This window comes from Sylvia atricapilla, chromosome 8 (assembly GCF_009819655.1).
Source record: "Sylvia atricapilla isolate bSylAtr1 chromosome 8, bSylAtr1.pri, whole genome shotgun sequence".
Taxonomy (NCBI): domain Eukaryota; kingdom Metazoa; phylum Chordata; class Aves; order Passeriformes; family Sylviidae; genus Sylvia; species Sylvia atricapilla.
In genome coordinates, this window is record NC_089147.1 from 14,684,947 (window position 1) to 14,699,962 (window position 15,016).

The window sequence follows — 15,016 nt, forward strand, 5'->3', positions numbered from 1 at the left end:
AGAAAGTCCTGAGCTTTGTAAACGCTGCAACGCCCCATAGGAGGTTCTGATGGGGAATGACTGCAGAGGAAAGATATCCAAATGCCCCATAACCCACAGCTTGTTCTGCACCCAGCACACTTTGACTCCCAGTGGTTTCGAATTACAACCCCAGCAGTCAGCAATTTTCCTGGATGCCCTCTCCAGTGACAACCTTTCCTGCCTTGAAGGGGCTGAGGTCACCAAACCTCTCACCACACCTCAAGGATGTTTTTCTCTGAACTGTAGATTCTTGAGATCACCTCGTATGTTGAATAACATCACAGGTTTCAGGGGCTCACTTCCCTGCTTTCCAAAATAAACAGCACAGCTGCCCAAAGTGCTGCATGTCAGCAAGTGCAGCTGATGCCTGTGCTGCCCGACGATTTCTGCACAGAGGAGCAATCAGCATTTCTCCTGAAGTTTCACTTCCCATTCAGGACCAAAAACCATTGGAGACTGGTCACAGACACACAAACACTGTTCCAAGCTGGTGCAGCATCAGCAGAGCCACTGGCAAGGCCCCTGGGGGTGATGCTCCTTCAACAGCAGTCCCACATGCATGTGCATAAACTGCAGTGCCTGGCTGTGCCTGGGATTATGCCTATAGCCAGGTTGTGCCACCCCTTAATACTGTGATTTCCAGCACAACTATTTGGTGTCTTAGATGAGCATTTCTCAGTCCTACAAGGTACCCAGGGAGTTTTTCCACCCTTATCATGCATAGCATCCATTTGCAGCAGAGAACACTGCAGGCACCTTCCCTTTGCAACTAATCCTAGCAGACAAAGCAAAGACCCTTTGCTATCCAGGCAGGGCAGCAGCCCTGCTGCCTCCTTTCAGCAGGCCAGGGCTAGAGCTGCATGCATAAAAAAGATAGCATTCTGCTAAAACACTTCTCAACTCACCCCATTACCTCCAGCTGTCAGCACTGCGATCTCCATTCCTCATTGCAGAGCACAGGACAAGGAACAGCTGGAATAGTTTCTTTCTCTTGCTGAGGAGCACATCCACTATCTAGGCCTTGTGGAAAAATATACTGATTTCTCAGAGGTCAGCTTTAATAACTAGGATTCCCACAAAGCATGAGGAGAATTCAGCTCATGATATTTGGCATGAATATAATTCTCTGTTCCTCATGCTGCTACAATTTCCATTTCAAATAGCAGGAAACAAATCACCCTGTGGTATTTTTAGTGACAACCAATGGTAAGGAACATGGGAACAAAGGCTATTGCAGGACACAGGCCTTGACAAAGTTCCTAAGCGTAAGAGAAGAAATACTTCTTGGAAGTTACAAAGGTAATAAGGTAAATATGAATCCAAATTTCCACGGTCAGAAGAGCACTTTGAAAAGGCTGGAGCCTCATGCTGGCATGTAACAAAACAGCAAAGGAGTTTAAGGAGTTTTGCTGGATGAATGGGCTGGCACAGGATGTTATTAATCTCTAAAGTTCAGATTACTTATTAATGGGATGTGCAGTGAATCCTGAGAGAAGAATTAGGCACAGGAAAAGAAACTAATTTATAATCAAGCCACAGTTTGGCCTTCAATTTGCCTGTCTCTATTAATCTTCCCCCTCCCCACTATTCTTGCCTCAAATAATTCAAAATACAAACGTGAAATATTTTGGATAAGGCAACACGGGTACTGGGGGCATGAGCAGCCCACCCTTCTTTCCAGCAATCCTGGGCCCATGTGCAAAGGAGCCACTGTGTTTACCAGCTCCTTTCAGCACCATTCTCCCTCCGGCTTGGGATGGGAGGCTTGATGGCTCGATGGCTCAAGCTCAAGCCAGAGCCAATCTTCCAGCTACAGGGTCTCCAGTCCAGCTGCAGAGCTTGCAGCAAGTTCACATGAGCACACATTTTCCTCACATCTCCTGCAAGAGCAGGGACATTGAAAAGGTTGTTTATTAACAGCTCTGGGACAAATGAGCAAGAAAGAAAACAAATCCATTTATAAATCAGCTAAAGAGAAAGCTTGTGACTCTAATGGTCTCCTTTGTAATTCCTTAAGTGCCTGTAGCTGCCCCAGCATCATTTCTTGTGATGCTGAATCAGCAGAACAGCCCCACTTGTGCATTGAATAGCCTGATAAGAGCCAAATACACCCAAGAGAGCACTAACTTACACTATGTCCAGATTTTTCTTTGTCTCTGTTAGGGTTTGGGGAGACTGATAGTGCTTAAATTTTGCACCACTAAATACAAGCAGTGACTCACATCAGCATCTACCTCTGCAATCCAGGACAAACACTTTCCTCTGGGACAAGGTGGAGACAGGATAAAGAGAGAAAACTCACGCTAGAGCTGTCTGAAAGAACAACGTCAGTGCTATCTCAGCTCTCATTTAGGAGCATACCAATCCTGAATACTTTGCCAGACTTTGTTCTTTGATAACATTTCTCAAGGGCGGGGGGTGGGGGGGTGGGGAGGGAACAAAAATAACAAAACACTGTTCTGTTTAACAGTTACCCATAGCAGAGAAAAGCTGAGCTAAAGTTTCCAACAATTATCAGTACAAAATCCTAAAACAGACATGCAATGTACCATTTTTGAATTTAAAACTGGCTGGACAAGAGTTCCATCATGTGGAATTGGAAGCTGTGTAAAGAGAATAAGGCAGCTTATCAGGATGACATGTTAGAACAACAGTGTTAAAATGCTCAGTACAGCAGTGATATGGATGAAGAAACCAAGCTCTCAAGCAGATATGGCAAATTGTTGTGTAATTCATTGGGAGGAACTGTATGTCCAGGAAGGAGAGATAAATGATGTCCAAGGTATCTGTGGAAACCACCATCTTATACAGGAAACAATTAAATTCAGAAGAAGACAAACAAGAGAAAAATAACTCAAACTTCAGATGTGCATGAGGCCAACAACACTAATTGTTGTTGATCCTAGATTTGATCCTAGATTTTGATCCTAGATCCTAGCAGGATTTGATCCTAGAGAGATGGGGCTCATTTAAAGAGATGTGAAATATGGAAATGAAGGCTAACAGCTGAAGGAGAAATAGGAGCTGTACAGTAACTCTTGGGGCTGTCTCCTCACAGAAGATGTAGGAGCCCTAGCCTTAAATCCATTTATAAACTGGCTGGGCTCCCACAGCAGTCTTACTGAGATGACTCTTAGCAGTAGGTCTCTTCCTTGGCCATGACCTGTTCATCCTTTACGCAGGCATGAAGGAAGTCAACTTAATTTGGGTGGGAACACTGAAGTCAAAGTGCTTGGGAGCAGTTTCAGTTTTTCACTTGCTGTCACTGAAAGCATCTGAGAACTTTTGTTGCCCTCCTGTTTTGTCTGATATATTTATCCAATATTTTTCAGCTCAATTTTAGTCCCATCATATTTTTTGCTACACTGATCACACGATGACAAAAGCTTCTTAAACTCTGACGGTCTTAGCAGTTATAAATGAAAAATATATGTGAAAGCTTTGTTTAAGAATGGAGAATTTTTTAATGTAGCTATGATGCAGCAAATTAATGCAGCAACAGTGCATGACCTTACAAAACAGGAAGACAATGTTCATTTCGAAAAATTGCTTTGGTCCCATTTTCTCATCCATGCTCACTCCCCCCATGCTCATCAAGGTGCTCCAGTAGGATCCTGTGTGAGGTGAGACCAAGTGCCAAATGCCAAATTCTCACTGCACTTCTTGAGTTCTTCTTTAGTGACAAGCTACGAATTCTTGAGCAGGTCTTTTGCCATCTTCAGGAGTTAATGGTTACCACAGGGTGATCCTTTTGCCTGGAAATCCCTTTTATCTAGAACAGGTGGCTGCTCAGTGCCATTTTTCCCCTCTCATTTTGAGTACCTTAGCTCCCACTGTCTGTCTGCTTGCCAGGAGAGAAGGACAACTTGCACAGAGGATGTGCTGTGAGTTTACTGTGATCCATCTGTTATTTGAGCAGTTTTAGTCCCCAGGGACTTCTGCACAGCAGCTTTATCAGCACCCAGGCCTTTTCCTGACAAGACATCCATGTGAAGCTTATCAGGGCACAGTCAGCCAGACTCGTCACAAACACAATTTTCAGAACATTTTTAGTGCAGTCAGTTACATCCTTGGTTAGCAATACAGACCATTCTTTTACCACTTGATCTGTTGCTTCTTTTCTCTCTCACACGCATATTTCCATTCACATTTCCTCCAGCCAGCTGTAATATTTCTGCTCCTCCAGCTGCATGCCTACCTTGTGCACAGGTTTTCACAGGCCATCACTGCAGCTGCTAAAAGGTGTCTTTGGTCTGGTTAGGTTATGACAACAGCAAAGGAAGTAGGTTTTAGGGCTGCTGTGGTAACCATGCAGCTCTGCTGCTCAGATGTAGGCAGGTCTCCTGCTTGGAGCTTGTGGCACAGCACTCCCCAAGCACAGCAGCAGTGGCCATCTTTGGGAAGTCAGAGGATGCTGAAATCCTGGAGAGGAACAATGAAGCCTGTCCCTGGGTGTCACTACCAGACTCACCACAGATGATTTTAAATAGTTTACAACCAAGATCTCACTGACAATGTTAGAGCTGGAGCTGTCTTCAAAAGCCTGTCACCTGCGGAGCAGCTCCCTGTGGCAGTACAGGGTGAGACATTGTCACCAGTGTAGCTGAGACCTGGCGCTGTTCCTGTATCCAGGCTTGCAGGGCAAGGCTGGCATTAACTGCAGCTTCTCCCATAAAGCTCCTGTGGGATGGGACAGTTGCAGTTATCCCAGAGCAGCATCAGAGCACCCACAGGGAGGCTTTTTGCACACACATTTTCTCATGTCACATTCTTACGAGTCCAACCTCCTCCCAGCACACAGACACCAAGCAAGGCCAAGACTCTCTCACTACTTTTCCAATATTGCCAAGCTCCCCTTGGCTCTGGGACTTCCACAGCTGACTCCAGCTTTCAGCAGCACTGCCCACATCATATGGGAAACTAATACAAAACAGGTAGTGCTGGAGGCCTTATCTTACTTTTGTCAGCCTTCCCCTAAAAACAACTCATAACACTTAAATTTGACACAGTGCTTTTCACACATACATTGCCAAGGAGTTTACAGAGGTCAGCACCATTATTTCTCCCGTTGATGACAAAGCATAAGAGAGCAGCAGACATCCCAATGCTCTGCCCTGTGGGCCACCACATTCACTTGTCTGGGTAGCTCTCATGGACCAGGGGTTGCAGCACACTCCCTCCTGCAGAGAGGCAGGATTCCCAAGGTCCAGGGAAAGAGCAGCACAATTTGGCTACTCTTAAATTCATCTTCCATCATTTTGATATATTCTCTGATGTTCTGCCAGACTAACAACAATTTGGAGATTAATGGTCCAGTAAAGTACACTCATGACTCATGCTACAATTTCTATTCAGTTCTGCTACAACTTTAAAAACAGGGAATGCAAATTGAAAAATGTCATTTAGGTTAGAAGAAACATGCTGGAAAAGAGCAACACAGGAATCAGAGTCCTGTGGAGGAAGGCCCTGTGTCTCCTTCCTACAGACTAACTTCAGGGATGGAGAAAGGAGAAACCAGCAGAGTTAAAAGAATTCATTACTATATTATAAAGATGCCAATAAACTAAAGACTAACTGCTACACCACACAAAAAAAATCCCAGCATGTGTAAATTTATGGTTACAGTCTCCTGAGAAATAGAGAGACAAAAGAAGTTCTCCAAATCCCTGTTTACAGAAGGACATCTATTCCCAGCAAGGCCTATGGGATCAAATTAATATTCTTAGGGGCCAAGTGGCCACAGGACTGAAGATTCTTAAATTGGTAGAGAAATTACTAGTCTCTGTTGCTGAGACATGCTTTGTAACTTAAAAAGCAGCTATGAAATTACTGTGTTTGACAAGGAGTTCACAGCATGGGGCCAGGTTCTATTGTAACCACTGTTTTTAAGATGAAGTGCAGGGGTTTAGTTTCACAGTTTGCTTAACTGGTCTGTTTGCTCTGCCACAAAAAGGGACTATCCTACCTCTGTCTTATGCCATAGTTCCACCTTTCAAATATAGTCCAAATTCTCTTTAGTTAATGACAGAATAAATTCTAAAGAACCCTGCTGGAAAATTCTTCTTTTCTGTATAGCTTTCATGGTTTTGGTCACAGCAGTATTTCTAAGTATTGTAAACAACAGCCTGACCACTATATTTACCAGAATAAAGTTCTTTTTGGTTTCAGCTATGTTCATGTTTACTGCAGTCTCAAACAAAGCTGACAAACAGTAAGCTTTTTATATTATGTCAGTGAAGTGAGACTAAATATCTAAAAGCTTTAGATCAACTTATTTGGCACATTCAATTCAAGGCAAAATTGCAGATTTCCAGTGCATTTCCCTAAAGAATCTGGAGCCAGCAGCTAAGAGCTGATTGTGGCAAAGAGCAGATGTTCTCTCTGGCAGGAGCTGCCCACTCCCATTCTGCCAAAGAGCAGGGAGGGACAGTTCAGCAGAGGAACAAATCCCACTCCATTACCTGTTCCCACCTCCAAACCCACCCTCAACAAAGCACCTTTCCTCCCTCTGCATGCCTGCTCCTTGGGCTCTGCCATGCACTCTGGATATTTCCATCCTTCAGCTGTACTGAAGGGACTCCAAATTTCCTCCATTCCTCACTTTTGGAGGAGTCTACCCCCTCTTGCTAAGCCCAGGGAGGAAGGTGGAGATGCTGCTGCCTCCCCTGCCCCCAGCTGCAGTGTGACTTCTGGTGAAGGTTACAAACCACAGCAGCTGAACCAGCCTCTCCTGTCTCTGCTCTGTCTTGGGAGCCCCTCAAAGCAGATTATGACAGTGCTGTGAACCAGCTGAGAGACTGAAGTGGTTTCTGAGTCCTGAGCTGTTGACTCATCTTTTCTAGTCAGCCGAGCCCAAAGGCCAGGCATGGTTTGAGCTTTGGTTGAGAGGTGGAGAAGACAGTAAATGAAAACACAAACTAAATCTCATTCCTTTGTAAAAGAGGTCCATTTTCTTTGCATCCTTTCCATCAAGAACACTCTGGCATTCACCATGATTTGTGATCAGGGCCAGGATTCTCAGGAGGATCAGAAACAAAGGGAAGAATACAAATCAAACTAAGAGCCTTTAACTTCTACTTAAGCAATATAAAAATATTTGCTCAAAGGTGCAAGTCCCAGCCTGTAAATCAGTCAAGGGGTTACTTTTTGGTCAGAAGAGATGTAGCATTGAGCTGGGGGAAGGTCACAAGGGAGCATAGAACAGCATGGGTCAGACTGAGGGGTGCATGTCTCCTCATGCTAGAAACTTAATCCCTGTGTTGACAGCACAAAGGGAATTTGAAAGGCAGTGTGAAGAAAGAGAGAGAAGTGGCTCTGCAGATCCTCACTGAAAGCTCTTCCCAAGCTGGAATGGACAAATATGCGCCCCAAAGGTTTCAGACAAGAACCATAATAGGCAGAGTTGTGGCATTGCTGGTGATGGCTGAGCACCAACAGAACAGAGACAGCACTGACCATTACACTGTCGGCAGCACCCCTGAGTGTGAACAGCCACTGCAGCACTAGGGACAGAGGGACAAGGAGCCCAAAGAGCAGGCTGGGAAACAGATCTTTGCAGCATTTTCCACATTTGGGGGCAGCGAATGCGTGAGATGATGTGAGCAGATGAATTTGTTCAGTGTGCACTTAGCCGACTCTGTTCTCTTCCATCTGGTCTCTCACACTTTCCCCCTTAACTCATTTCTTAATTTGTACTGCTAATGCAGTGTTTCAGAGCACAGGGCTTGTTTCGTGTCTCTCCTTGCGTTGCAGTGAAGATTTTCCTCCTGCACTTCCCAATAACTTTCATGAAAGTGACTTTTACCCTTTACCCTCCTTCTGTTCTCTTGCTTGGGCCAGTGTTGACTTTCAAGTTAGACAAGCTGAAAGTTATCACAGAGTAAAAGGAACAAGGCTAGAGACAAGGACAGATGCCTTTTCTCTTCCAGCAGCAAGATTTATTAGGCTCTGCTGTTCTCTGTGTGAGCATTCTAGCAACAGCTCTGTGACTAGGAGACACTCATGGAAATGCCTGCCATAAACTTTCTGCTGTGCTCAGGAAAGGAGGTTTCCATTGAGTTGAAACTTAAAGGCAGTTTTCACACCTAGATGACAAAATAATAATAGAATTTTCTAAGTAGTCCTTATCTAACTCATCTTTCAGAAAACCAACTGGGGTGATTCTCTTGTGAACATAATCTAAAATTTTACAATTTAAATTTGATTAGCCTCAAGCAATACAAATCCCTTATGAGGTGGCTCTCCAAAGTAATTTTAGTATCACCTACTTATCCCGAAGTTCAGCCAAAACACTTCTGTCTTTAACCACATCTTTACCACCTTGAACAGATGATTTCTAAGCTGAGAACTCAGCTCCTGTCTCAACACACTTCCAACCACATCCAGCTCTGTGGAGCACTGCTATTGGGCATTGGGCTAGTAAGAAGGTATAAAATACTTACCCAGAGGGTATTAACCCAAAAGTTTCATTTCCTAGCTGCTCTCAAACCCACAGGTGGAAAGTTGTCTTAGGAAAAGAAGGAATGTAAGCACGATACTTTCGCACCATGCTATGCCAGTTATGCAAGTTAGGTAAAACCAAAAAGATTATAAATTGTTATAGCTTCTGCAACACTTCGCTTTTTAGGTGTTCAGCCTCTTAAATTTATTCTTTCTCCTCTAGAAATTCCTGACGGGTTTTCTATATGCTTCTGGTAATTACAAGTCAAGGGGTAAATAGGTTGCTCTGGTCACAATAAGGTTGACTAGAGGACACCCTTCTCCCTCCATGGTAAAGAAGAACCCAAAACCTCTGAGTTATGGCTGTCCCAGACATATATATATTTATAGACATGCACATACATACTCACACCTCTACAGATCTTTTTCTGAACAACATGGTCTGGAAATCTTTCTGGTCTATTCAACGTTTGAATGTCCAATTTTCATCACAAAGTCACATTAGCTGTGCTTTTACAATCTTGGCATAAAGCCTTTTATTTGCTCTTTATCTTTCCAACCACTCTTGGCTTCTTTAGACTTTTTCCTCTGACTTAATTGGTATTTGTACTGGTCCTCCTAGCATTGACAAACTCCATCTGCAAATCAGCAATGATTTTATGCTTTTTAGATCATTATTGGAAATGTCTAATACCATCAGGCCTCTTGCAGAATACCTCTGAAAACACAGCTGTTTCATGATTATTTCCTTTGATAACTATTTTTGAGGTCTATTCTTATCCAGGTCAATCCATTAGTTCATTCTTTGCTAGAGAGTCATAGGGAGACTTTGCAATCAGAACAACATTAGAAGTGCATCTATTGTGAAGAAGTTTAAACATGGAAGGTATTCATATTTACTCTTTTCAACCACGATTTTTTTCTCTGGAATATAAAACAAGTGCAAAAATTAGTTGGAAAATAAAGGACCAGTGCCTTCCCAGTCCTACATTTATAATCCAGACCATGGCTGTCAAATACCAGCCAGGGAATTCAGTTCTTCCAGTTCCCCTTTTGTGTAGTGGTTCTTAAGTACCAGGAGAGTCAGGCTTTAGGAGTCTCTTAACTTACAGCCCAGATTTTTTCAACAGCCACTCAGCTTTTAAGAATACTTTTTTTTTTTTTTTTTTTTTTTTTTTTTTTTTTTTTTTTTTCCCTAGAACTTCAATGAGTGTTCACATGCATAAGACAAAATGCAGCCTGGCTTTTTTTCCTAATGGGAATCACACCAGGCTTGTGTGACATGTATTTTTTTAAGTCAGCTGACTTATTGAGTAAACAAAAGAGCCTTCAAGAGAGCAAAGACAGATTAAAAGATCTACCAATACTTGAAATACTTCCCACCACTCCTTATAAATGCATTCTCCAGCCAAGTTCCAAACCCAAAAGAAACATGAAGTTCTTGCTGCAGACTTGTAAGTGGAACAATCTCCGTTCTAGGATGCAGACCAATCTGCTCACTTGAGGGGGCCACATAAACTCATGTTTGCTTCTATCTGGGATGAATAATTTCCTTTTCAATGCATTCATTCCATTTTGACAATGTTACCCACTTCTACAATATTATTCTGAAACTTACTTTGATAAGTTTTAGTCTCTACAAAACCAAAAGAATATAATTAAACTAGCTATTAAAACTTGGCGACTGAGGAGTTCTATTCAGAAATTTATAAAAAAATCATGTCAAACTAAGTTTGCAATAGGTGTCCAGAATACCCGCTATCATGCTGCTGGGATATTGGGTGAACAATAACATTCTTCCCATTGCCAGGGATATCCACAGTGCTCCAGCTTGCTGAAAATGAACATCATTGTGTATAGATCTTCTCAGTAAGTATTAGGCATATTTCATTTCAAAATGTTGTTAAACGTTATTGACTCCAAAACATTAATCTACAAAACAAACTACTTCCATGAACATCCATGAAATATCCCTTCATATCAGAATCCACCTCCTCCCCTCCTCCCTAAATTTGGAAAAGTATTTAACCAACACTTTCCTGTGTTTGTCTTGCATCACCATTGAAATCTGGCCCTGTCCACCTCCATAATGACCTTGCAATTGATCTATACACATTATTTTGTTCCTAAGTCATACTAAAAGCCTCTTTTGAATTGTGCCTGGCCCTAATAAATTTAGATTTTCCCCTGACATCTTTACTTTCTCTGAATAATCTTCTCCAATTCAGAGTCTATGTTTTCCATCAGATATTCTCTACTTCCTCTTTCTCCACTTCCTTTTAATTTACTTGTTTTAATTTCTATTTGCTGCCTTCACAGCCTGAATGAACAAATCAAAGTCATCTTCATTCTTGGTTCTGATATGCTGCTCAATATGTCTTTCTAAAATTTGTGATTTTTCTATTCACATTCCTTTACCGTTTTTTTCTCCTGTCAGATTTTGCTTTATTACTGTTCCATGCTGGAAAGATCTATAGAGAGCAGTCATCAGACTGATTAATTAATCTCTGTGCATATAGAGACCTCCAAATCAGAGTTACTACATGAGCATTTTTATGTTAAAATAGATACATTTTATAAGATTTATTTCTTTTCACTGCTATCTGCATGAGATCAGTGTCATGCTCTTGCCAGGCTGCAGTACATCTGTGTATCTTCTAGTAACACGTACTTTTTAGGTTGTGTCGTGTTTTCTGCCCAAGAAAGTATTCAGTGATCAATGATATAACCTGTTGCTATGTAACATCCCAACCAGAATTTCTTTCTTGGCCATGTTAGCATATTCATCCAAATTTCAAAGCAGAGCTGACAGTATTAGTAATTAAAAACAAGCTTCCTAAAACTGAAGAGTAGCGTTCCAAAGGCATTTGTTACAGTCCCTGTGGACATGGCTCACAGGAAACAGGTGTCATACTGAAACAATTCCTAATTATTCCTTTCTGATGAAAGGACATGCCCTTGGTGTGCATTTGTGCCTCATTTCAAGGTGGAACCTTCCTACTACCTGACAGATACCATCTATCCCAGACTGCCCCATGCTGAGCCCACTGACTGCTGCCTCTGGAAGAGATACTGCAAGAGGCATTCTCAGAAACAGTGTGGTGTTTTCTTTTCCCATACAGATGAAACACAATTCCTTGTTATTTATTGCACTGATTTTCTACAGCGTCTTGCAAGACTTGCATGCTCTGGGGGTCTGCCCATTATAAAATCATCATTGCCTCATCTACAACTGGCTTGAGCACTGTCCGTTTCCTTTAGTTTCCTTCTGTCTCTTTAAAATACCACTTTCTAAAAGAAGGCTTACTTGGTTGTTTTTCTTAAATCAGTTCTCATTATCTAAATTTCTTCCCTGTGATTCCTCACCCACTAAAAAAGACATCTCTGTTCAATCATTATATTTCATTTTTGGAATGAAACTTTTAAAAGACTGGTTTCGAAGCTATTCTTATCTCCCTCCTCAACGGAGGCAAATTATCTCCAAATATTTCCAGCTTCACTCATGACTGCATAAACTAATGAGCTAACCTTCTCCTTCTGCCAGTCTATGCTTTAAATTCTGATGTACGTCAGACTGAGAAAATGCTTCTTCCCCTCAAATGCCATTTATTACATTCTATGAAGATAAAACGTTGGAAAGGTCTAGTTTACAGTTTTGTTTATTCTAGTGGGAAAAAAGAAATCACATTTTGTTTCCCCGTTGTCATAACAATGATAAATGAGAGACTTCCACCTGGTACTGAACAAGAAACTATCTGCCCAAATATTTTCCCTGTTTACTGCCTCTTGTGTATTTGTCCGTGCTCCTGCTCTGTGTTTGAAAGCCCCGCACAGAGCGCAGTGCTCTCAGCAGCACGGAAGGACGGACCGTGTTGCAGAAGGCGCTGTAAACAGAGGGGAAGGCACCCAGATAGAAAAAAAACCAACAACCTTATACTAAACTAGGAAATGTTTCTGCAAAACGTTGTGACTAGTGCTGCTACGTGCACCGTGTCAGCTGATTATAAAAGGCAAAGCCAAGTACAAGACATGAATCTCGTAGAAAAATCACGGTGCAATAAGCATCTGCAGCTATTGCCAGGTCCCTGCCCCGCTCCTCAGGACCGCAGTTAAGGCCAGAGGGCTGCCAGGCTGCCGGGTGGGGAATCCTCCTCTTCCGAGCCCGTGCACCGAGAGTCCCCGGCACCCAGCAGCGCGCTGCCTCCAGCCGCAGAGCCATTGTTTCCCGGCGAGCTCTCCCGACGGCCGACACTTCACTGAGTTTTCGCCCTGCCCTCCCCGCCCCCGTGGCCCTTGGAGCGCGGCGGCGGCCCGGGGGCAGAGCGGGCGGCACCGGGGCTGGCCGCTGGCCCCTGCCGGCCCGGGGCCGGGATCCCGCCTCCGACGCGGACAAACTTCTGGCAGCCGCCGGCGCCGAGCCCCCGCTGCCGCCCGCCCCGCTGCAGCGCCCGGGGACCGCCGGCCCGCGGCCACCGCCGGCTCCCCCCGGGCGGCCGCGGCCCCCCGCCCGGGCTCCCCGGTCACAGCTCGGCATTGTCCCTTCAGGAGCGACCGGGAGTCCAGGGGCCGGGAGATGATGTCAGCCGGGGGCGGACTGCGGCAAGGCTGCGCCCACCCCGGCGAGCCCCCGCCGCGGAGCCCTCGCCCACCGCCGGCAGCGCTCCGCGGGCGCCGAGGGAGGGACGCGCCGCCCGGGGATGCCGCAGCCGCAGCTCCCGCCTGACTGGCACATCCCGAAGGAGCTCCTCATGAATATGCGCTGCCACCCCCGAACGCCGGCCGCGGGATGCCGCCACCCCGGGGGCTCCCCGCCGAGCCCCGCGCCCCTCGCCGGGGATGAGGGCTGCTTCGGGAGAGCGGCGGTTCGCTCCTGTCCTTACCCTTTGGCTCGTCCATCAGTGCCGGTGCTCGCTCCCTCCTCCCGCGCTCCCCCCTCCTTCCTCTCTCAGCCTCTGCCGGCTCCGAGCTGCCTTAGTGAGAGGTGCTCATGAAAACGGGCGCTTTAGTGGTCTTTAGGCTGTGGGAGGGGTTAGTTTAACTCGACTCAATCCATGTGCAGGCTGACCTCCGCTTTTTCTCAAAGCACGGATCGCCTCAGAGCTGCCACGTTACCAGCGCCTGGGACTTCTCCACCGGCCGGAGGGTCCCGCACGGCCGGGGGCAGCGGTGCGCGCCCGGGGCTACCCGAGGGAAGCAGGGCGCTGGAGCAGGACTGCATCTCTGGCTCGGGGGGCAGAAGGGCATCGTCGCTACAGAGAGAAAGTATTTCGTTAGGGCAGGGTTTTTTCCCTGGTTTTTCTTTGTTTTTTTCTTAAGTCGCACAAAATTGAGAAGATACCCTCCACACCAGCGAGGTACACAAAGGAAGTGTCCACAGAAGAGATGACCTTCCTTGTTTCTAGATCTGAGGTCCAGCCCACGGGAGAAAAACTCATCCAAATCATGAAAGGAGACAAAATTGCAATAACTGATGAAAAGTCATTTCCTGCACCTACCTGTCCCATAGAATGAACTCACACCTCTGGCTGCATCTCCCGGGGAACTTCGTGAAAGAGCCAATTTTAGACTTCTTGCCTGGAAGGCCTGAAGGGATCCTCCTACCCTCCACCACTTTTTATCCCTAACTCACCACAAATAAGAATATACAGGGTAGTGCTGGAGGAGTCTCAGCAACTTTTCTCCATAGGTTATGACATTCAGTCCCATTCCAGGAACCTAAAGTGCCTCTGTGCCACTTCTTACAGAGCTGTCAGCCTCCCCCAGCAAAGGAAGTTGTGAACCACTCTGGCTCTTTGACTTCCTTTTCAGAGAAGTGAACACCAGCTTCTCAGCACCTTCCCTGCTGCAGAGGGAGCACCAGAGGGAGAAGTCACTGGAGCACAGCCCATCAGAACCTGCAGCCAGCTGCTCTGCCCTGCCTGTGCCAGAATCTGCTCCCATCTCAGAGCTGCCATTTTCACTTTCTCTCTGTGGCTGCACACCATCCAGCTCTGCACCTACTACCAGCTTCCAGAGTTCTTGCCCCTAGGAGAGACAGGAAAAGCAGCATCCTGATGCTAAGACCTGGACAATGACTTCTGGTCATGGGGTTTCAAATCCCTTTCATTACTACAGCTCATCACAAACAATGGTGTTCCTTCCCCTTCACAAACAAACATTGACCTGGCCCGTATTACTCCAACTGGTGAGACAACACTCCCACTTATAATCTTCCTGGAAAATAGGGATTAATGAAATAAAACAATATACATGACCTCATCACTCTCTACAACTTCCTGAGAGGTGGTTATAGTCAGATGGGGTTTGGTCTCTTTCTCCAGGCAGCAACTGACAGAACGAGAAAGGTCTCATTTACCATTTTGCTTATTCTAAGGGGAAAAAAGAAAGCACATTCAGCAGTCTTAAGCTGTGCCAAGGGAAATATAAGTTGGATGTCAGGAAAAAGTTTTTTATGGAAACAGTGGTAAAGCAGAGGAATTGTCTGCCCAGGGAGGTGGTGGAGTCACCATCCCTGGATGTGTTTAAAGAAAGACTGGATGTGGCACTTGGTGCCATA

General features: G+C 45.0%; 1 protein-coding gene across 1 annotated transcript in view; it reads right to left on the reverse strand.

Moving 5' to 3' along the window:
- The window catches only part of ENTPD1 (ectonucleoside triphosphate diphosphohydrolase 1), a 31,338-nt gene extending 17,748 nt beyond the window's left edge, over window positions 1–13,590 (reverse strand). The window contains exon 1 of the mRNA XM_066323788.1: window positions 13,341–13,590. Within this exon, the coding sequence (XP_066179885.1) occupies window positions 13,341–13,356 (16 nt within the window). The 5' untranslated portion in view covers window positions 13,357–13,590. The remainder of the gene's footprint in view (window positions 1–13,340) is intronic.
- Window positions 13,591–15,016: the final 1,426 nt, after the last annotated feature.